The sequence below is a fragment of the Equus quagga genome, chromosome 15 (assembly GCF_021613505.1).
Source record: "Equus quagga isolate Etosha38 chromosome 15, UCLA_HA_Equagga_1.0, whole genome shotgun sequence".
In the NCBI taxonomy this organism is placed as follows: domain Eukaryota; kingdom Metazoa; phylum Chordata; class Mammalia; order Perissodactyla; family Equidae; genus Equus; species Equus quagga.
This window is the reverse complement of record NC_060281.1, coordinates 32,597,092-32,620,252: the sequence shown is the minus strand read 5'-3', so window position 1 is coordinate 32,620,252 and position 23,161 is coordinate 32,597,092. Positions and strand designations below refer to the sequence as shown.

Sequence of the window (23,161 nt, the reverse complement as noted above, 5' to 3'; positions counted from 1 at the left end):
ACTAAAGGAGTTTAACACCAAGAAATGAGCCTTACCAGAAATGTTAAACGGGGTTATTTAAGTGGAAAAGAAAAGACCACAAATAAAAATAAGAAAACTATTTAAAAAATAATAAAATCACCGGTAAGGGCAAATTTACAGTAAAGGTGGCAGATCAACCACCTATGAAGATCAAAAGACAAAAGTACTAAAATTATCTGTTTCCTTGATGAGACAGTAATGGATACACATGAACAAAAAAGAGGTTAAATATGATATCAAAAACATAAAATGTGGGAGGAGGGGAGTAAAAGAGTAGACTTTTAGAAAGAAGTCAAACTTAAGAGATCATCAACTTAATACAGATTGCTATATATGTATGTCATTATATATGAACCTCATGGTAATTAAACCAGAAACCTGTAATAAATACACAAAAAATTAAGAGAAAGGAACCCAAACATAATACTAAAGCAAGCCATCAAACCACAAGAGAGCAAGAGAAGAAAAAAGTAACAAAATGGCAATAAGTACATCCTTATCAATAGTTACTTTAAATGTCAATGGACTAAGTGCTCCAATCAAAAGATATAGGATGGCCTATTGGGATAAACAAAACAAGATTCATGTATACGCTGTATACAAGAGACACACTTCACACCTAAAGATCACAAACTGAAAGTGAAAAGATGTAAAAAGATACTCCATGCAAATGGCAGTGAAAAGAAAGCTCGGGTGGCAGTACTTCTATCAGACAATTTAGACTTTAAAACAAAAACTGTAACAAGAGACAAGGGTACTACATATGAAACGGAACAATCCAACAAGAGAATATAACACTTGTAAATGTCTACGCACCCAACATAGGAGCACCTAAATATATAAAGCAATTATTAACAGACATAAAAGGAGAAACAGTAACACAATAATAGTAGGGGACTTCAACACTCCACCTACACCAACGGATAGATCATACAAACAAGATCAACAAGGAAACATTGGCCTTAAATGACACATTAGACCAGACGGACTTAGTAGATATATACAGAACATTCCATCCAAAAACCACAGAATACACATTTTTTTCAAATGCACATGGAACATTCTCCAGGACAGATCACATATTAGGCCACAAAACTTAAGTTTCAGTAATTTTAAGAAGTTGAAATAATACCAAGCATCTTTTCTGACCACAATGGTATAAATTAGAAATTAACTACAGGGAGAAAATTGGAAAAGCCACGAATATGTGGAGGTTAAACAAAATGCAACTGAACAACGATTGGGTCAATGAAGAAATCAAAGGAGAAGTCAAAAAATACCTGGAGACAAACGAAAATGAAAATATGACATGCCAAAATTTATGGGATACAGCAAAAGTGGTTCTAGGAGGGAAGTCTACAGCAATACAGGCCTACCTCAACAAACAAGAAAAATCTCAATCTAACAGTGCACCTAAAGGAGCTAGAAAGGAACAAAGCCCGAAATCAGCAGAAGGAAGGGAATAATAAAAATCAGAGCAGAAATAAATGAAATAGAGACTAAAAAACAATAGAAAAAAATCAATGAAATAAAGAGCTGGTTCTTTGAAAAGATAGAGAAAATAGACAAATCTTTAGCTAAACTCACAAAGTAAAAAAGAGAGAAGGCTCAAATAAATGAAATCAGAAATGAAAGAGGAGAAATTACAACAGACACCACAGAAAGACAAAAGATTATGGGGCTGCTCCCGTGACCTAGTGGTTGCATTCAGCACACTCTACTTCGGCAGCCCGGGGTCACAAGTTCGGATCCCAGGCACAAACCTACACCAGTCATCAGCCATGCTGTAGCCGCAACCCACATACAAAATAGAGTAAGACTGGCAACAGATGTTAGCTAGGGGGTATTTTCCTCAGGAAAAAAAAAAGAAACACAAAAGATTACAGGAGAATACTACAAAAAGCTATTCACCAATAAATTGGATAATCTAGAAGAAATAGATAAATTCTTAGAATCATACAACCTTCCAAAACTGAATCAAGAAGAAACAGAGAATTTGAATAGATGAATAACCAGTAAGAAGATCAAAACAGTAATCAAAAGCATCCCAAAAAATAAAAGTCTAGGACCAGACAGCTTCCCTGGCGAATTCTACCAAACATTCAAAGAAGACTTAATACCTGTCCTTCTCAAACTCTTCCAAAAACTGAAGAGGAGGGGATGCTTCATAACTCATTCTATGAGGCCAACATTACCCTGATACCAAAACCAGACAAGGACAACACGCAAAAAGAAAATTGCAGGCCAGTATCACTGATGAACATTGATGCAAAAATCCTTAACAAAATTCTAGCAAATCAAATACAACAATACATTAAAAAGATCACACACCATGATCAAGTGGGATTTATTCTAGGGATGCATGGATGGTTCAACATCCACAAATCAATCAGTGTGATACACCACATCAACAAAATGAAGAATAAAAACCACACAATCATCTCAATAGATGTAGAGAAAACCTTTGACAAGACACAGCATCCATTTATGATAAATACTCTGAATAAAATGGGTATAGAAGGAAAGTGCCTCAACATAATAAAGGCCAAATAGGACTAATCCACAGCTAATATACTCAATGGAGAAAAAGTGAAAGATATCCCTCTAAGAACAGGAACCAGACAAGGATTCCCACTTTCACCACTCTTATTTATAGTAGTATCGGAAATCCTAGCCAGAGCAATCAGTCAAGAAAAAGAAATAAAAGGGATCCAAATTGGAAAGGAAGAAGTGGAACTATCACTATTTGCAGATGACATGATTTTATATATAGAAAACTAAAAAAAATCCAGCAAAAACTTTTAGAAATAATAAATGAGTATGGTAAAGTTGTAGGATACAAAATCAACATACAAAAGTCAGTTGTGTTTCTATACACTAACAACAAAGTAGCAGAAAGAGAAATTAAGAATACAATCCCATTTACTATTGCAACAAAAGAATAAAATACCTAGGAATAAATTTAACCAGAGATGAAAGACCCGTACACTGAAAACTATAAAATATTGTTGAAACTGAAAAAGACACCAAAAAAATGGGAAGATACTCCATGTTCTTGGATTGGAGGAATTAACATAGTTAAAATGTCCATACTTCCAGGGCCAGCCCAGTAGTGCAGTGGTTGGGTTCACATGCTCCACTTTTGCAGCCCAAGGTTCACAGGTTCAGATCCCAGGCACAGACGCAGCACTGCTTGTCAGGCCACACTGTGGCAGCATTCCACATAAAACAGAGAAAGATTGGCACAGATCTTACCTCAGTGACAATTTTCCTCAAGCAAAAAGAGGACGACTGGCAACAGATGTTAGCTCAGGGCCTTCTAAAGCAATCTACAGATTCAATGCAATACCTATCAAAGTTCCAATGATTTTTTTTTTTTAAGATTTTATTTTTTTCCTTTTTCTCCCCAAAGCCCCCCGGGTACATAGTTGTATATTCTTCATTGTGGATCCTTCTGGTTGTGGCATGTGGTACACTGCCTCAGCATGGTTTGATGAGCAGTGCCATGTCCGTGCCCAGGATTCAAATCAATGAAACACTGGGCCACCTGCTGCGGAGTGCACAAACTTAACCACTCGGCCACAGGGCCAGCCCGATTTTTTTTTTCTTTTAAAGATTGGCACCTGAGCTAACAACTGTTGTCAATTTTCCTTTTTTTTTTCTGCTTTTTCTCCCCAAACTCCCCCCAGTACATAGTTGTATATTTTAGTTGTGGGTCCTTCTAGTTGTGGTTTGCGGGACGCCACCTCAACATGGCCTAATGAGCTATGAGCTGTGCCATGTCCACACCCAGGATCTGAACAGGCGAAGCCCTGGGCCGATGACGCGGAGCACGCGAACTTAACCACTCAGCCACCGGGCCAGCCCCCTCCAATGATATTCTTCACAGAAATAGAACAAAGAATTCTAAAATGTAATGCAACAACAAAAGACCCCAAATAGGTAAAGTAATCCTGATAAAAAAGAACCCAGCTGGAGGCAGCACAACCCCTGACTTCAAAACATATTACAAAGCTATAGCAATCAAAACAGCATGGCACCAGCAAAAAGACAGACACACGGATCAATGGAAGAGAATCAAGAGCCCAGAAATAAAACCACACATATATGGACAGCTAATTTTTGACAAGGTAACCAAGAACATAAAATAAAGGAAAGTCTCGGGGCCAACCCCATGGCACAGTGGTTAAGTTCAGCACTCTCTGCTTCAGTGGCCGGGGTTCGAGGGTTCAGATGCCAGGCACGGCCGTACACCACTCATCAGCCATGGTGTGGAGGTGACCCACATACAAAATAGAGGAAGACTGGGGCAGATGTTAGCTCAGGGGTAATCTTCCTCAAGCAACAAAGAAATAAGATTAGCAACAGATGTTACCTCAGGGCAAATCTTCCTCAGTAAAAAAAAAAAAAAAAAAAAAGGAAGGAAAGTCTTTTCAATAAATGGTGTTGGGAAAACAGGACAACCACACACAAAAGAATGAAAGTAGACCATTATCTAACACCATACACAAAAAGTAACTCAAAATGGATTAAAAACTTGAATGTAAGACCGGAAACTCTAAAAATTCTAGAAGAAAACAAACGCAGTATGGTCTTGGTAGCATATTTTCAAGTACCATGTCTGACTGGGCAAGGGAAACAATAGAGAAAATAAACAAATGGGAATACATCAAACTAAAAATCTTCCACACAGCAAAGGAAACCATCAACAAAACGAAAAGACAACCTAATAACTGGAAGATAATTGCAACCATATATCTGATAAGCGGTTAATAAAAGAAGATATACAGATGGCCAACAGGCATATGAAAAGATGTTTAAAAACACTAATTTTAGGGAAATGCAAATAAAATCCACAATAAGATATCACCTCATGCCCATCAGAACAGCTATAATTAACAAGACAAAAATAAGTGTTGGAGAGGATACAGAGAAAATGGAACTCTCAAACACTGTTGGTGGCAAACTGGTGCAGCCACTATGGAAAACAGTATGGAGATTCCTCAAAAAATTAAGACTATAACTACCATATGATCCAGCTACTCCACCGCTGGGTATTTATCCAAAGAACATGAAAACACGAATGTGTAAAGATACATGCACCCCTGTGTTCACTGCAGCATTAATAACAATAGCGAAGACTTAGAAGCAACCTAGGTACCCATCAAGGGACAAATGGATAAGGAATATGTGGTATATATTCACAATGGAACTACTCGGCCTTGGGGAAAAAAACAGATGAAATCTTGTCATTTGTGACAACATCGATGGACCTTGAGGGTATTATGCTAAGTGAAATACATCAGAAGAAAGTCAAATACCAAATGATCTCACTCATAAATAGAAGACAAAACAACAGCAAACCAACCCATAGAGACAGAGATTGGATTAGTTACCAGAGAGGAAGGGGAGATGGAGGAGAGCGAAAGGGGTGATTTGCACACGTGTCTGGTGATGGATGGTAATTTTGAAAGGTTACCATGAAGGTCACCTATGACAGTAACAAAAAATACCCAGCAGAGTCTCTAACACCTAGCAAGCTCTCACATTAATGTAATGGGTGGACTTCAATATTCCTAAATCCCCATCTCCACAAGAGTTTCACATGAAGGGTACAATGATTCGTGTCAGTGACCCTAGTCCTGCCAATCCCCTAGGTAGGATGCGATATTGAAGGTGCCATTAGCGCACTAGCCTCAGGGAGCTCTGCAGCCCCTTGGCTTTGTGGATGATGCTTCCAATAATCCTCTGCTTGTCCCTGGCTGAACAGAGGCCCCTCCTGTAGAGCCCAGGCCAGAACTCTCATTTGATTAAGACTCTATAAGGCATAAATAAAGCCCTTATATCAAAAAGGGGAAAAAAAATTATTAGACACTCAGGAATAACAAAATTACATGTAACAACCTAAAAACTAGGTAACTGGTTTACATATATTTATCTTCATTCCTTCATCTCCGTGTGAGATCCACAGCTCCTCCAAGACCTTTGAATTTACCCAAATACTAGCCCTTTCTTCATTTCTCACAGATGAACAAAGCCAAAATCCAGACTCGCTTTTAACTTATAGCTTAGAATTACCTACTGTGAATTACTGGAGGTTAGCCTATTTTGAAGTACATAACCTACAGTCGAAACGGATATGAAATATCTAGTTTTCAGAAAGGATACTTTGTTATTCGTGCATCATTGTCTTACAAAAGTTTCATTTGTTTTATTTTCTTAACAGCTGCTAATCTTGCTTTTAATTTATAAATGGGGTTGTTTTAGCTTCAATGTTAGTTGCTTGCGAGTTGTTTTAACCCTATATTGGATAGTTTCACTTATCTTCAACAACACTAGTTTACATACAAGTTTAACAACTCTTATGTTCCAATCATTAAGACTTTAAGCCCGCATACCTTATAGCTTAAATATGAATCATACAAAACTCTATCACTAAGAGACATGAAGGAAAGCTTCTCACTTCTAAAATCTTACAGGTGTTCTTGGTTCATTTTCCACTTAAGAGTAGGAACACACCAGCTAATGAGGAACGTGGTTGGCCTCATCTAGAGCTCTCCAGCCCCCCAAGTTTGAGAACCACTGACCTCTACAAAGGGCTTCCTCCTTGTTTCCTGGACCCCTATGCCACAGCAGAGGCCATCTTCCCTCTGAATTAAGAGTAATGTCCCAAAGATAGTAAGCTGTTGGCAGCTGTTCACTCCCCGGTAATCTTGCCTTCTGAGGCATGTCTTTCTGCCTCAGATCTACCTTTTCCCAGATGATCAAAACTGATCCACTCCCTTCTGAGCCACCTCTGCCCACAAGGATGTGGCTGTGCCCTCCACCCACAAGACTACACTGCAGAACACACTGCAGGAATTCCACCACGCATACACAAGACTCACATACGCAGAGTGTGTGGACTTTTGTTCTAGTGCAGATTTCAACGGAGGGCTCACTAGTTAACCAAAGCTTGAAACGTGTACCAGTGTCATGCTCTGTCAGGAGCCACGGGTCCAAGTGATATGACAGTACCTAGACCTACCACAGACAACAAACCTTGCAATGCACAACATCAACAAGGAAAAAAAGTCATCCTGGACCAGCAAAAAGAAAAAAGGCAAGTAAAGGGGAAATCAATACTTGAGTCAGGTCAATAGGTATGAGGTTTCAAGTCAGGCAGACCTTGGCCTGAATCCTCCAGGCTTTTCCACCAACCAGTTGTGGAGCCTTGAGCACATCTGGCCCGGAGTGGACCCCAACAGATACTTGCTGAATGAAACCCTCTGAGCCAGTTCCCTCATCTGCAAACCAGTAAAGTAATTCCTACCCTGGAGAACAGAGAACTAAGTGAGAAAAGACATAGTGCTAAGAAAAACAGACACAAGACACGTGGTAGGCCAGGCACCAGTGTTCTAAAGCAGGTTCGGCCTAAACTGGCAGAATATTCGCACATCAGTAGCAGGACAAGTTCCCGGACTGTCTGGGGCCAGGTTGGGAGGGACACTGGGCTAACAGAGTGGGCCAGGGGCAGGGGCAGGCACTGAAGCGAGGCGAAGGACCAGAGGGAGCCAGTTTCTGGTGGCTGTTGCGCAGCTGAGACCGCTCCCTGCTTCACATGTCATGGACCTCAAGGCTCCCTCTCCCACCACCCTTCTATACCTGCACAGTCCATTAAGTCCTTGAACAGGAATTTCCCCTCATCTAAGAGTTAATTATTTCTTAGGGGATAGAGACAGCCACTCTTCTCCTTCCCATGACCCCATATCCTTGTACAAGGAGGCCAGTTATAGCCCCGGGCCAGCGATCTCAACGTAAGATAGGAAGCTACCTTGGCTGAGCAGTACAGACGACCTTAAATGGCATCGATACGAGAGAGGCCTAATTCCTGACTTCCAACGAGCCTAAACCCCCTGTCCTGGCTGATGAAGTTGCCTCCCCAATGCCCCGCCTCACCCAGGATCCCCAGCCCCACCCTCTCAGCTGAGCTGGCCCAAGCTGAGGAATTGCTGGAGCAGCAGCTGGAGCTGTCCCAGGCCTACTGGAAGGGTAACAAGGGGCCTGGGAAGCCCACGCCCTGGTGCTCAAGACCCAGAAGCTGAAGGAAGAGATGAGAAGACACATAGAGAGCCTGAGAGGAGACGGCTAAGCTTTCCACCAGTTCCCACTTCACCTTCCAACAATGGAAATACTGCACACGAGCCCCCTGAGCTCCTCAATCAGAAACATCCCAGCCTCTCCCAGGCCACTCAGAAAAATGGAAGACACCTCTACAAAGGGTCAGAAATTGGAAAAAAGTGGAAAGCCATGGTCTCTGCAATCTCTTTAGTCACATCCCCTACTTTGACCCCCTCCCATTGACCTCTGCCCCACAGCAGTCCTTTCAGGAATATACACTGATCATACCATAAAATAACCTCACCCCAAATTCAATAAAGGGACGGAGCGTTTACAGACACCACAGACGCATATGTTTTTTAGTTTTGTTAAAAAAAGTTCTGACAAATCAGGAAATGGGAGTTTAGGAGTGGTGGTGATGCAAAAGAGGGAAGCCATGGGGTGGGGGTTGGGGGTTGTCAGGGGCAGGTGGCAGTAGTGTCTCCTTCACCCCCACACCTGGTGTCGTCTCCCGAAGAGGGATAGCTGTCACATTCCAGAATGGGTGGGTAAGTCCTCTACCGCGTCTGTTCAACTGAAGAGGAAACATGGCACAGTTAGAATAAGACATGGAAAAGAAAAAGCCAGGTTGGCAGAAACACACACACCCATACATGCAGATGTCTGTGCAGTGTGTGGGTTCAGAGGAGAGACTTAGGGGTGGAGGACAATAATGTGACAAGAGAAGAGACCCCTACTGAGGTCAATTAAACATCCCAACAGGGCATCAAGACCAGGAGGACATGAACTTATCAAGCACCCATTATGCAGCAGAGGCTTTGAGTATGTAATAGGATTTAAGATAAAACACACTAAAGCACAAAGGGAATCTAAAGAGTTGGGGAAGCCAGTTTCACGAGATCAATACTCACTGTAGGAGGAGATGTCTATCTCATCAGGCAGCTCACTAATATTGACCTCAAAGCGATCCTGCACATCATTGAGTATCTTGGCATCATTCTCATCTGACACAAACGTGATGGCCAAGCCTTTGGTGCCAAACCGGCCTGCTCTGGCCACCTGGAAGACAGACGATAGAAATGGAAAACTCCAAATAGGGAAGATACCCAAAAGGAGGGATGAAGATGGAAGGTATGAAAAGATACAGAAAATAAGGGAGTGGGAGAGGACACTGGGATGTCCTTCTCGGTGTGGGGCTTACCCGATGCAGATAGGTGTCAGAATCCTCAGGCATGTCGTAGTTAAAGGCAATGTTCACCCGCTCGATGTCCATGCCTCGGCCGAATAGGTTGGTAGCCACAAGAATTCGTCGCTGAAAATCTTTAAACTGCTGATACCGAGAAAGCCTTCATGAGAAAGGAAATTAGAAAAATGTTGAGATTTCCTTTTCTCAAGGGCCTCTTTTCCTCCCAAGGACACAAAACATCTTCCCCATCTCTGACTCACCTCTCCTCCTGGGGCATCCCTCGGTGGATGGCAATGGCTGGGAAGTTCTGCTCCACCAAGAGCTGGGCCAGGGCAATGCAACGCTGCACAGACTTCACAAAGATCACCACCTGTGTGTGTGCGCGCGTGGGGGGGTGTGTGTGTGTGTGAAGGGAGGATGTGGGTCCACGGGTGTGTGAGAGAGATTTTGTGCGAGAGAGTAGTTTTCAGTGATTACACTCTTCTAAAAGAATTCCTTAGTCCCTCTTAGTCCCCATCACACATTTTCCTCTTCTGTTCTAAATATAACTTAGCCTCTCTCTCTCGGCTCTGCTTTTTCCTCAGCAGACTTGTTACACAGAAGGTAAACAGAACAGTAGCCAAAATTACCAGACATGTTAGGGGACAAAGATGAGGCTACCTTATAAAAAAATGGTAAAAACTGGAACCAAGGTCTAGAAATACCATTACCAATATTCCTGTTTATCAAAATATCAAACACAACCACCTACCCTAATTCTAAAAAGTAGTTTTTAGTGCAAACAAACCACACAACATGTACAGTGGCAGAAGGCTTCTTCTCAGTGAGTGACAGAAGAAGAAACAAACAAATTTAGGAACCTATTAGGCCCAAGATATTTCGGGACTTCTACAAACTTATTTAAACTCTTCAACAGTTTTATGTATTTTTAGATTTACTCACTGAAGTTTTTATTTATTGAGTACCTGTCTGTATCAGCCATAAAACAAAAAAGCAGTTCCCACTTGCTCATGCTGAACCCCAAAAAAGATGTTTACATTCTCATTTAAGAGAAATTCTCCACCATTCTCTCAAATCACATGTGGTTTTCTCAACAAAAGGGTACTTAATACAGTTTTCTTGTACAGTTGGAGAAGTGCTCCTTCCCCTACTGGACCTTGAACAACTGACCTGGTTGAACTCAAGGACATCCAGAAGGTCAAAGAGCTTCCGGTTCTTCTCGTTGTCCTTCAGTTTCACGTAGTACTGCTGCAACCCATGCAGCGTCAGCTTCGTCTCATCATCCACGAAGATCTCCATTGGCTGGGGGGGAGGGGGGAGGAAGGGGGTGGGGAACGGGAGGAGGGCAGAGTGGGGGGGTTAAACCTTGGGGGGGTGGAGGAAGTTGATCTCCAATACACCCCATGGGGGGAGATGGGGAGAAGAGAGAAGATTGAAAACCCCATCCCACCCCCAAAAATATCCACATTCTAATGTGGTCTCTTCCACATTAGACTTAATTTCCTTCCAATCACTCGAGTTTTAAGATTGCCCAACTGAAAACAGTCATGGGAAGGTAACTTTGTAGGGAGGAAAAGGAGCAGTGAAACCTCCCAATGGCAATATGCCATCACCTCAGATGGAGGTGGCAGAGGAAAGAAAATAGTTGGGAGATGGTTCTCAAAGGGAGAACATGACCCAAACCCCTGGAAAATGATGACTCGAGGTCAGAATAACTCCATCAGAGCCAGTGATGGTAATATGGGAGAGAGGACAAAGACTGCTCCATTTGAGTACTCTCTCAACTAAGAGAAGCATATCCACGTTAAGAGGGTAGATGTCTTTAAGATCAAAATGCTGCAGTGGACATGGTCAAAATGTCATGAATGGAAAAGCAAAAATTACTCAAAATGAGTAACAACTTGCCCTCGGACCACTAGAGAATAGTTTTAGATGAGACCGGTCTCTGAGCTAAGAATCAAACCAACTATAGTGTTACAGGGATTGTATCAATAAGTGGTGCTAACAAATTCAGAGCAGCAGATATGCATTCATCTCTTTAAAAAAAAAAAAGCACAACCCTTCAAGGGGAGGGAGGTAGCATGAAAAAGAGAAATTGACACAAGACTCAACTCCAGAGCCCAATTCTCCTAGGACTCTTCACTAATTTGAGGCACATAATTAACATGAAGACCCAGGGTCCAAGATTTGAGGAAAGGATGTGTGTGTTATGGGAGAAACCCAGAAGCCCAATCCCAGAAGGCTAGCAAAGGCAGGCTTTCCAAAGAGAAGTTCCATGGCCGCCTTCAAATCTAATTCTAGCCCCAAATACAGCTACAGATAAAGAGTTATCATCCCATGGGAAGGAGCAGAGCAGGGAGGGAAAGCACACACTCCACTGCTTGTACAACAGGCCCCTCCTAGCCCCAAACTCTAACACCCACCTGGTTACATCCAAGTGGAGCTCATCACTTTACCTTTCCCATATCCCTCTCCTCTGAGTATTAAAAAAATGTTTAAAAAAAGAAAAAAAATCTACCACCCCATTCAGGACACCCCTCCCCCCAACACATATGGGGGGAAATGGGGAGCACAGCACGCCTTGGGTTCAGGAAAAAAACCAGGAACAGAAAAAGAGGCTGGTTTGGTCCTCAGCTTCCTGGGCAGGTTTCCCCGCGGCCTCCGCTGCCGCCATCCACCGCCGGGTGCCGTCTGCATTTCCCCCGCCGCGCCACGGTGCTTCTCTGCTGCCGGCTCACATCAACCGAGGTTCCGGATGGGTGCGAGGAGGTACGGGTGGGAAGGTGCAAGGGACTGGGGATTGAGGTGCCAAAGGCCCCCACCCCTGGACATGGGGAGGGAGCGGATTCATTTGTGCTGTTTGCTCTTCTTTTGGACATGCCCTGCCATCTGTCTGTCCCTCTCTTGCTCTCCTGCCACCGGGAGGTTGAGTTTTGGGGAGCAGAAGGCTCCAGTTGAATGCTCGATGCCACCTTGAGGGTGCGTGGCTGTAGGGGGTATGTAGGAGATGGGTAGTAGGGCAGAAAATCCTGCCCTCCCCCAAAATGGAGAAGAGGTTCAAAAATGCTGTGGTTCAAAAAAAAAAGTCGAACACTACCCGCTCTCACGTTAACCCGACCAAGTCTTCCGGAGTTTCCCTGGCGCCCGCGCAGACCCTAACACTAGCTGTCTCTGCCTCTATGTGTCTCTTCAAGGAGTCATCACTCCCAGGTGGGCACATGCCCCCTTCTTGGCGCTTGAAGGACAAGGGAGTCTGGAGGAAGAGGGCGCGGAAGGGGAGGAGGCAGCGGGCGGGGAGTGGAGGGAGAGAAGGTAGAAGGGTATTTACGTCTTGCATGAACTTGCGGCAGACTGGACGGATCTCTTTGCTCAAGGTAGCACTGAACATCATGACCTGCTTCTCATGGGGGGTCATGCGAAAAATTTCCTGGACATCCCGACGCATGTCTACAAGGTAAAGGGAAAAAATTATAGGAGAAAAGAAGAATGTGTCATAAACAAGAACAAAAACCAGAGAGGCTTCAATGAGGTGAAGACTGCTGGAAATGGGTAAGCAAGAGTTATTTCAGAGAAAGATTTGCCTCAGATCTATTTTCCACAACCACCATGAAATCACATCGATAGTAGTAACACAATGGAAAGGGCAATTAATTTGGAATAAACATTTGGGATTAGATGCCAGTTCTGTGTATTTTAACCAGGCAAGAAATAAGATGACAAAACCTCAAAGCCCATAACTATGAAATATGGATAAGCCCACTGCAGACTCACAAGACCTTTGAAAAATGCTTTACGAGCCCATTCTCCCTACCCCTCTCCCCAAGCCCCAGCTGTCTACAAATATCTCACACCTACTATATTCCAGCTGTCAGAACCCATTCCATGCTTCCCCTAGATCACATTTTCCTATCCAGTCAGGAAAATATGACATCTCTACCTGCAGCCCTGCTTATTGCTCACCATCTAGAATAGCCAAAGATCATCTGGAATGACTTGGCCCTGGCTATACGCCCACCCTACTCTCTCATTTACCAAATTTGACTTTTTATAGAAAATTTTCCTTTCTTAACTCCACTTAGCACACTACAATACCATGCCACACAAACCCCCCACAAACATTCTCCACAATAATCGCGGAACTTAAGTCTAGCCATCTATTCAGCTATAAATTCTGATGATATATGCTGTGCTGAGCACGCAAGAAGGGTAGACTGTCTCCTCCTTCAGCTTAATACCTCCCCTACAACACCCAGTATAGAAAGGAAAGGGTGGTAACATCTATCATAGAAAGGAGGAACAAGACATCCTTCTCACTGATCACCACGGCTGCTTAAAAAGCATAACAAAGACCGTCCAGGGAAGCCAGAGCCATCAGTCATGGGTGATAGATTAAGAGTCGTCCTGGCACTAAAGTGCTCCTGTATCAAATAAACATCATTTGGCTCCAAAGGGCAACTCCTAGATCACTAGCCCAGTCCCAGCACTGCCACTCACCGAGCTGTTCAAGCATCTTATCACATTCATCCAAGATAAAGTGTTTAATGTGTTTGAGGTTGAGGCTCTTATTTCGAGCCAGGGCTAGGATGCGGCCAGGGGTCCCCACAACAATATGTGGGCAGTTCTTCTTCAGCACCTCTTCATCCTTCTTGATAGACAGACCACCAAAAAACACTGCGACCTGCCAACCCAGGAAAAAAAGAGTGTGTCATAAGAAGGGAAAGATTCCAATCCCCCCACAGTTCCCATCCTTTCAGTTCGATCTAAAACAATTCTTAACATTTCAGAGCTAAAAGGAACATTAGAGGTCACCTAATCTAAAATTCTTACTATGCCCCTCAAACACTGATGTTAAGAAACAAAAGTGACTTGCTCAAAGTTACATGGCTAATCAGGCCAGTCAGGACTAGCATTTAGTTCTTCTGACTCAGTCTAACAATCCTCCTTCCCACAACTCTAAGGTCAGGCTTCACTCTAAGAATGAGGACAGGAAGAATCAGCAGAGTGTCAAGTACCACAAAAAGCTCATGGAACATCAAGTTTTCCTAACTGAACCCAGACTTTTAAACTCCTTTCCATAAACCTTAGGAAATTACTGATTCACGCTCAAAGTATTCCTTTGTGTTAAAACCATTAGGGAAATAGTTGTTGAGGATCTGGCCTATGTACAATAACAAACACCACCAGAAACTGCTTTCTAGTTTCAAGGGAGTAAAGATCAATCAAGGGATCAGACTGTCATGACCCCAATTCTATCATAAATCTAAAATCATTAATTGTGGGATAACCAGGTTTGCAACAAAACAGGAGGTAGACAGCATCGCCTATGAAGAATTCTTGCCAAAAATGTTTAACTTGAATCAGTTAAGCTTTTAAATATAAATTTCAGTTAACAGGAAACACTGGGAAGAACGAACAAGCTAAACATCACCATAAGGGAGTAACCAGACAAATCCAGAGGTAGGACATTCTGTTGAACTGGTCCAGCCTTTTTAACAAGTCACCATAACACAATTTTCAGCAAAAGACAAGAATACGTGATGACAATCTGTGTCTGATCTTGTCAGCAAGAACATTCTCTTATGAGTGGCACAAAGGTGATGAGTTGGACCTTACAGAAGAGGAAGTGCAATCCTAGCTCGCTACTGAGCTCAACAATACATGTGCAACAATAGAAACTGTTTCCTGGTTTTCAACTTTCAGAATCAACTAATCAACTCTACTCAGTGAAAAGACACAAAGTAAATGCTATTGAGGTTGACAATGTAAAAATACACGTATACGTAACATAGATACATACGTATATACATAGCATTCAGATCATATTTAAACAATTAAAATTAACATAACTTTCAAATAGCAGGAGAAAAAAATGCATAAACAAACTAATCTTTCCTGAAAAGAAATCAAAAAGGCCTGTAACTTGATTGAGAAAACAGTGCCTAATACTTGGTTTCACAGATTCATCAGAACCAAAAAGGTTAAAAGTGATTACCTTCTGTGAAGCTGGATTAGAGATGAGAGACACTAATCTTTTCATTACAATCCCTTCCAGATTACTGAAGCATTTTTACCATGCACAAGTACTACTATTATGACTTCAGTTTTTAAGAAGTTATTTTCAGTTTAGGGCTATGACTCAAACATTCCTAGTTCCCTTAAAATATAAAACAATGATCAATAGAAGGAAAAACTACAACAATCCGAATAAGAGTACTGTTCTTCACCCCATCCTAGCCAAGAGGATAGGAAGGTATATACATCACTGCCTCTTCAAACTCCAATTACCTGGAGATCGTGTGAGAATGTATATTCACACTAGTAAGTGTAGGGTGAGACCCATATAATCTGCATTTCCACCAGGCTCCCAAATGATGCTGAAACTACTGATCTGGGAACCACCCCATAAACATCGAGGTTAAAAAATGGAAAACAACTCAAGCCAACTCTATTGTGGCCCCAAGATATCTTTCAATTTTCTGCCATTTTAAAGAATCCTCAAAATTCACACACCAAACTAAAGCTATTTTAGGGCTTCCAGCATTCTCTTGCCACACCCCCCAAAATTCTCAAACTGTCAACCAAAGCACACTGAAAAGAAGTAGCAAGCACAAGGATGGTCTCGTGGTAAGACTCCTCCATAGCCCAATCATGCAGTTTCCTCCTTAAACAGGAATATTTACACAATGTGTTAGAAACCAAGGCAAACTAAAGCCTTTCCAAGATTAGAATATAGCAAGCATCTCCAAAGTTATAAAGCATATCCAAATGAGCCCTGGAATGTAAATCTCTTGTACACCAAAGGTTGCAGGAACTTACTGTTACATATAGCTGAGATTCCTATATAGGTATTTAACATCTGTGGGACGTGAAGACTGCTGATCTACAAGTCTCCGATGCCTCTGACTACCCACACCTTCACTCTCCCAGGTCTCTATGGTGGCTTACCTTGACATTGGGCATGTATTTAGAGAAGCGCTCATACTCCTTGCTGATCTGAAAAGCCAACTCCCGAGTGTGACACATCACCAGCACAGACACCTTGAGGGGCAAGTAGATGGAAACATACAGTATATCAATTCACTATCCCCTCTGGGGAAGTGGTTGTCGTAAAAGCACACCATAAACAGCAGACCACAAACGACTTTACTTCTGAGATCTAAGTCATTATCCCCATGATTATTACAGAATATTCCACATGGCTATCAGTCAAGGGTGACAGAGGTCATCTTAGTGACAAGCACTCACAGTTCTGAAGGGATCATGTAACTGTGACAAAAACACTCTTCTCGAAAATTCCTAACCAAAATGCTTTCCCCAGCACTCTCCCCACGTGTACCTGCCCGGTAACTGGTTCCAGCTGTTGCAGTGTGGCCAGCACAAACACTGCTGTCTTTCCCATGCCTGACTTGGCCTGGCATAGGACATCCATTCCCAGAATGGCCTGAGGGATACACTCATGCTGGACTAAAAGTAGAGAAAAAAAACATAAATTAGACTCCAGTCTCCAGTTAACTGCACAAGCCTTTTCACATCACACTCATTTCTCATGACTCAATTCTTAAGTGGTTCTTGTAAACTTCCAGACCCTTTCTACCTCTCTGCTCCCTCAAGCAAATTCATCCCAAAATCAGATCCTCCTAGTTCCTTCTAGCTTTAGCCTCTTCTAGCTCCAGGTGCGCCACTCCTGCTAACAAACTCTCTTGCACCTGCCAATAGCTCACCTTTGGTGCTCCTGGCTCTGTCTTCATTTTCCTTAATTTATAACAATCATGACACTGAATGCCTGCCACAGGCCATTTCTCCTACTTAGGCTGCTTTGCTTTGCGTCACATAACCCTGGAACCCTGGACAAAATAAAGCACTTGGTACCTGACCCAGAAGCCAGCCATGTTTAAACCAGCCATAAAAGTTTCCAGAAACCAGAGCTGGCCTGGCCCAATAGAGGGGTACTAAAGGTCCAACCAATCCCTCTATGGAAATTTAAAATTAGAAGTCAAAGTGACAAACACAAGTAGATAAGGAGAAAACCCAGTCAAAAGAATGAACAGTGGAACTCTACGGTGCTTTTGGATCACTAGCACTTTCATGCTATCATGAATGAAAAACCAACCTGTATAAACCTCTTCTACTGCTAAAATAGTTTTTGCTACTTCCTTATTTCCTATTCTATCCTAAACATATAACTTTATATCTGAGGAACCATAAACACATCTATTTCTCATTTCCTCAATCTAATGAGTACTCTACACCCAACAAAAAAATTTACCTTCTGAAGGATGCTCAAAGCCACAGTCAACAATGGCCCGGAGCAACTCTGGCTTGAGCAGGAAGTCACGAAAGCCAGAGCTGTGGATGGAGACATAGGAGCCCTTGACATCCTTCTTGGCAGGGGCCTCAGCTCCATCTCCCCCAGCTGCTGTCTCCACCTCATCATCTTCATAGTCCAAGAGCTCATTGTCCACATCGTTCTCTGCCATAACTAGGCCGGCAGGGAGAGAAGGGGAGGGATCTCTGGATGGGTTGACGCAGAATAAGTGAAAGCAAGGGAGGAGAGTGGGGCTTGAGGAACAGTAGTGGAAAAGAAACACACAAGTCTCTGACAGAAGAGCTACGAAAAAAAAAAGATAAAAGACTTATCAGTCATGAGCAGAGCCTTCACCACCACTTTTCCATCCTCACACACTTCCCACTTCCCCTAACTATGAAACCTTTACCAGGAAAAAAAAAGTAACAAAGAAACAGGAAACGCAAAAGCAAAAGTGGTCCCAGGGGAGGTGGTTAGGATACAGGTTCTCAACATTAGGATAAGAGTACCAGAAACAATAAAATTGGGAGAGGAAGACCAGCTTACAAATTCCTGATCTATAAACTAACAATAGGAAGGAGAAAAAGAAAAGAGAACGAAAAGCAAATATGATTAATTACTTAAGGTAGTGGAAAATGAAGACAACGAAACGAACACAAGTCCTGAAAAGTCCTCGAAAACCTTGTGCTTTCCCTATAATCTCAAGGTGTCAACCCCTAATTCAGCAGCCATCAGTCAAGGGTGATAGATTAAGGTCATCATTGCGCAAAGCGCTCGTTTCTCCAAATGAAAACATCATATGGCTGCCATCACCTCCCACAGTTCTTCAGCCTCCCACTCCTCAGAAATCTCCTTCTGGTGCTTAAGAAATCCCCGTGTAATTAATCGCGCGGGGAGACGTGAGAAAAGGCTCGGTCAGAAAAGGGTATTCATCTCTCCATCATACAACGAGTAAGAAGGCAGGCAATAAACTGAGATAGAAGTATCCTCGCTCCGGCTTTACCAGAACCTTTGCCAGGTGGTCTCACATCACCGTTGCCTTACTCCTCATGAGACATCTTTCCCAAAAACACACAAACACCCCCGTAAACATTTGGAAAGCGCTCCAAATAAACGTAGGCAAGTCGCGGTGAGAAAGCTCCAACTAGGCCCAGAAGTAGGCTCCTCCAATTCCAACCGCGGGCCGAGAAAGAACCCAGAAATGAGAGGTGAGTAGAGCCCCGCCCTCTGCAAATGCCCAAGACCAGAGAACGCCTAGCGCCACTTCTCATCGTCACTAGGGCCTCCGGTAAATGAGGGGCCCACCAAAGGAGCAGAGAGCAAAGGGAACACAATGGCGCCGGGGCCACCATCTTGGATTGGGTTCCCCACGGCTTCAGCTTCCCTACCTCCTCCAGGAGCTCTCTGCTCTCGAAAGGGGTACAAGCGATGGAAATAATGACCCAACTAGGCCCCAGTGACCAGACCATAACCTGTGGAAGGGGTATCAGGAGTCCATGCGACAGGATGGCCACAGAGAAACGCAGATGGAGGCGGATGGTACTGAAGGCCAAAGCTTACCTGAGCAAGAAGAGCGCGTATGGCGGCGGCAACAGCAACGAAAGTGGGAATCTGCCTTCACTTCCGGTTCCCGGCTTCGCTATACTCGCTCTCCCGCCTTCTAGGCCACTAGCGCGCAGGCGCAAGGGACAGGACTGAGGACCTTCTACGGTTCTATAGTTCCCGCGCGCTCCGGGGTTGCCTTTAGAAAATGCCTGTCTGAAATTTTTTTTTCAAAAGCCACTTCTAACTCCTCCGCTATTGCCAGTAACAAAAGGCATAGCATGCCCTCACACTGTCATCTTTTTCCTCTTGTCGTACTCTTCTCCACGCTCTTCACCTCTTCGTTTAGCGTCTTGCTGCGCAGGTCTTATCTCTGGCCCTCCCTCCGTGGACGCACGAGAAGCAAGGGCGGCGAGGGGGCTGCGAGTTCCCACGGGGTCCTTGGTCCGGTAGTCAAGGTGACCTGGGGGCGTCAGCCCTGGAGCTACGGAACCTCTGGCCCTAGCTGAGGAGAAGCAATGAGCCGTGCTAGGGGTCATGCCCCTACCCTGTCCCCTGCTGTGGGGACGGTGGGCGGCATTTGCCAAAATAACGTTAGCCGATGTGGCTGATGCCCCAGGGGCCCTCAGGCTAGTGGGCAGGGGCTTCGAGTCGGGCCGGTGTTCTGAATCCACTGAGTGGGGAACCAGGGTTTAAATTCTGCCCCAAGTGTTAAAGCTGAATGATAAGGCTTGTAGGTTATACAACATTCCATAAATATTGTTAATTCAACTAGAATGATCTTAGCCCTGCTCCCAACAGCTCCATTGTTCAGCCTGGATCTTTTTCCTGAATGAAACATTTGATACGCCCATCTTTGATTTACTACAGAAGTCATACATGATGTCCTGCTGCTCAACAAAGATGACAGCAAAGGTTTGGCCCTTTACCTGTTGCCCACATTTAACCATTTAACACTAAGGAGTAGTTACCATTATTCCTATTCTATAGACAAGCACACAGAGAAATGAAATATGTCCAAAGTAATACAGTTAGTAAGGTGACGGAGCCAGGATGTAAACACCTCGTATTCTCTATTGTATCCTGCCTCCCTACTTAAAGAGTCCGGTTAATAAATACGCTACGGATTACCTCATTGTTTAAAGTCCCTGGGGAAGCAGGCTTGTCTTCTGCGGCCAAGAAAAATAAGTGATCCAAGGATGATGTCATAGAAGGGTAGTTTTTCCAACCTCAAATACCAATTTATTCAACAATATATATCGACTGCCTGTCCTATGCCAAGTGCTATCCTAGGATCTGGGGACCCAGCAATGAAAAGCTCTGTCATCACATAATGTAACAGGGGAGACAATACATAAACATGTCAAGTAACGTCAAGTGCTATGAAGAAAAATACAGCAAAGGGGCAAAGAGTGCTTGTCCCTACATCCCAGCTTTTCTCTACAGTTGCCAACTATAGTCCTCAGTTTCCCAAATAAGGAACCACATATGTTTCCCATTTTAGAGAAATAATAACGTACTATTTGCTTTTGTTTCTCCGAGTTTCAAAGGACAGCCATTTTGGGTGTTTGGGGAATATGTAAACGAGGAACAAGAGAGTGACTGAAAATGAGAAATGATGAAGCAAAAGGAAGCTGCTTCCACACACCAATTGATTTGCCCACAGTTATTTTATTGACACTTTTTTATTGTTACAAAGGGAAAGTAAGGTGTTGAAGACGTAGAAAGGAAAGCCATGCATTCGAGGGGACACAGCATCACTTTAGATCTCAGGAAGCAGTGAGCATCTGATGGGTCTTTGGGGAAATAGGAAAAGGGGAAATCCAATAAACAGAAAGACCACTTAAGAGAGAGGCTAAGAAATGCAACATCTTCCTGGAACCACAGTAGAGGGGTTAAATGAGGTCACTGTTTCATCTTTTCATGGATCATAAGGTCTCTGGGAAAAGAGAGATGGGAAGAACTAATTCTTCAGAGAATTACTAGTCACAGAATGAATGAGTAAAATTAGAGAGCCATGGACAGAAGAGAGGAAACAGCTGTGTTTAGGTTTTGGCAGGTGGGCAGGGAGTGGGAATAATATCACAGGGTTGCCATTTATTGAATCACAGCTACCACATGCCAGAAACGATGCTAGGCTCTTTATTTATTTTTTTAAAGATTTTATTTTTCCTTTTTTCTCCCAAAGCCCCCCCCCCCAGGTACATAGTTGTGTATTTTTAGTTGTGGGTCCTTCTAGTTGTGACATGTGGCATGCCGCCTCAGCATGGCCTGACAAGCGGTGCAATGTCCGCGCCCAGGCTTTGAACTAGTGAAACCCTGGGCCGCCGAAGCATAGTGCGCAAACTTAACCACTCAGCCACGGGGGAAGCCCCACGATGCTAGGCTCTTTAAAGAATGATTCCTAATCATTGCAACAACCCCTAGGTATTATTATTATTATTCCAGTCTTGTAGAGGAGGACACTGAGGCCACAGGTTAAGTAGCTTGTCCTGGTTGCACAGCCAGCAAGTGGCAGGGTCAGGAGAGGTACCCCAGACTGCCAGGCTCTGAAGTCAGGCTGTTTTCCACATCCCTACTTCTTTCTCCATGCTACAAATTTCACAGAGTGGTTGGGTGAGGGGGACTTGAGAGTTTACAAGTTCCCAGTGAAGGTTAAAGAACAATAAGGAGATTCAGGTCTGAGCAAGATATTCATAAATTTCACAGGAGAATTATTGGATCCTACCTCTTAGAATTTGTAGGGAATGGAAAGGAGAGAAGGATGATGGTGAGAGGTGATTTTGACTTGGGGATTTCTTTAACGGAGGGAACCGGCAGGAGGAGTCAGGCCCTACGATGGGTCCTAGGCAGCAATCCGGTAGTTGGGGTGGACCTGGGCCCTCACGTCACAGACCATGCCAAGAAGCTGGGCCAGGACACGTTCACGGTTTCTCTGCTGTGAGCTCTGCATGCCTTGCACCTGGCGCCTTGTAGCCTGCTCCACCTCAGCCGACAGGTTCCCCTGGGAGCCCATGGCCTGGGGGATGGGGAAGGGGTGGAAGAGAGAAAGGAAAAAGCAGAAACAGGGAAAGAAGGGTCCAGGCATGTGGAGGGAAAGATCCCGGAGCAAGGCTAGGAAAAAGGCCCTCTCCAAAACCACCCCCATCCCACAGAAATATCCAGACACCCAAGACAGCAACACAATCCCCTTTCCTCTAAAATCTGACATGAGACTTCATCCTAAAACAGACTGTACAATCCCCCCCACCTCACCACCCATAACCATAGAACTCTGCCCTCCACCCCAAACATCATCATATTCTACATAGACTGTGGCCCTTCCCCCCACAATCTATACAAGTCCTTCAAAACTCCCAGACTCTCTGACATATCACAAAGTTTGACTCAGGTTGTGGTCCCCGCCAGGGTCCCCTTCAGCCCTTTACCACCTTGTTTTCTTGTAGAATCACCCTGGTACACACCTCATCAGATGCACTCACCAACTTGCACCTGGGGTCCCATGCCAACTCCCCCACAACTCACCGCCTGCTGCTTGCTCTGGAATTCCTGCTCTCGCTCTCTGCGGTACTGCTCCACTTCCATCTGTGCCTCCTCCTTTGCCTGCTTCAGACGCCGGGCCTTCCCTGGAAGCAGAAGAAAGGACAGGGGGTAGGGGTAGACTCCTCCACAAAATGTGATAGTAGGGGTCAGTCCTTTCCAGAAAGTTATTCTGCCTTCTCTCAGCCAACCAGGTGCTAGATTCCAACACCCACCCATGTCTTCCCTCCTAATCAGCCACTCCAGCCCCCAGTTCTCTCCCCACCAGCCTTGGGTTTTCATAAGGACTCAAATGTTTGCTGTCCCCCAATTTTCTTTCTAGACTCCTAAGGGAGAGAAAAGGAGACTCACTCTTTCTGGCATCTGCCACCTTCTCAGCCGCCCGCTTCTCAGCTTGCAGGAGCTGCTGGATACCCTGGGACTGACTGGCCATTTCTGTCGTTATGGCCGCTGCTATTTCGGATGCT

The 23,161-nt window shown here is 44.0% G+C and overlaps 2 protein-coding genes and 3 non-coding genes across 5 annotated transcripts; all 5 read right to left on the bottom strand.

Annotated features, from left to right (window-relative positions):
• Window positions 1-8,474: 8,474 nt before the first annotated feature.
• Window positions 8,475-19,326, bottom strand: DDX39B (DExD-box helicase 39B). Its single transcript, XM_046638857.1, has 11 exons — window positions 19,173-19,326; window positions 17,574-17,915; window positions 16,644-16,771; window positions 16,253-16,345; window positions 13,802-13,985; window positions 12,636-12,754; window positions 10,478-10,609; window positions 9,568-9,677; window positions 9,323-9,467; window positions 9,033-9,180; window positions 8,475-8,695 (listed from the first exon to the last, which is right to left on the bottom strand). The coding sequence occupies exons 2-11, from the start codon at window positions 17,782-17,784 to the stop codon at window positions 8,679-8,681; spliced, it is 1,287 nt and encodes a 428-aa protein (XP_046494813.1). The 5' UTR covers window positions 17,785-17,915; window positions 19,173-19,326; the 3' UTR covers window positions 8,475-8,678.
• On the bottom strand, window positions 13,674-13,750 carry LOC124227498 (small nucleolar RNA SNORD83). Its single transcript, XR_006885506.1, has one exon. It is a non-coding gene; the product is annotated as a small nucleolar RNA SNORD83 (small nucleolar RNA).
• LOC124227499 (small nucleolar RNA SNORD83) lies at window positions 16,505-16,574 on the bottom strand. The gene has a single exon (XR_006885507.1). It is a non-coding gene; the product is annotated as a small nucleolar RNA SNORD83 (small nucleolar RNA).
• On the bottom strand, window positions 18,339-18,416 carry LOC124227497 (small nucleolar RNA SNORD83). The gene has a single exon (XR_006885505.1). It is a non-coding gene; the product is annotated as a small nucleolar RNA SNORD83 (small nucleolar RNA).
• Window positions 19,327-21,483: 2,157 nt separating the features above from the next.
• On the bottom strand, window positions 21,484-23,127 carry ATP6V1G2 (ATPase H+ transporting V1 subunit G2). The gene is made up of 3 exons (XM_046641347.1): window positions 23,046-23,127; window positions 22,680-22,780; window positions 21,484-22,173 (listed from the first exon to the last, which is right to left on the bottom strand). Exons 1-3 carry the CDS (start codon window positions 23,125-23,127, stop codon window positions 22,000-22,002), a joined length of 357 nt encoding a protein of 118 aa, XP_046497303.1. The 3' UTR covers window positions 21,484-21,999.
• Window positions 23,128-23,161: the final 34 nt, after the last annotated feature.

What these genes read in the sequence shown, in the direction of transcription:
- ATP6V1G2 (XM_046641347.1), bottom strand. Translation starts at nt 23,127, where the DNA reads ATGGCCAGTCAGTCCCAGGGTATCCAGCAGCTCCTGCAAGCTGAGAAG. An exon ending in GGTGGCAGATGCCAGAAAGA is followed by an intron (nt 22,781 to 23,045) that starts GTGAGTCTCCTT and finishes TTCTGCTTCCAG; the next exon opens with GGAAGGCCCGGCGTCTGAAG. An exon ending in TCCAGAGCAAGCAGCAGGCG is followed by an intron (nt 22,174 to 22,679) that starts GTGAGTTGTGGG and finishes CCCATCCCCCAG; the next exon opens with GCCATGGGCTCCCAGGGGAA.
- DDX39B (XM_046638857.1), bottom strand. Translation starts at nt 17,784, where the DNA reads ATGGCAGAGAACGATGTGGACAATGAGCTCTTGGACTATGAAGATGAT. An exon ending in AATACATGCCCAATGTCAAG is followed by an intron (nt 13,986 to 16,252) that starts GTAAGCCACCAT and finishes CTGGGTTGGCAG; the next exon opens with GTCGCAGTGTTTTTTGGTGG. An exon ending in TAAGATGCTTGAACAGCTCG is followed by an intron (nt 12,755 to 13,801) that starts GTGAGTGGCAGT and finishes TTTACCTTGTAG; the next exon opens with ACATGCGTCGGGATGTCCAG.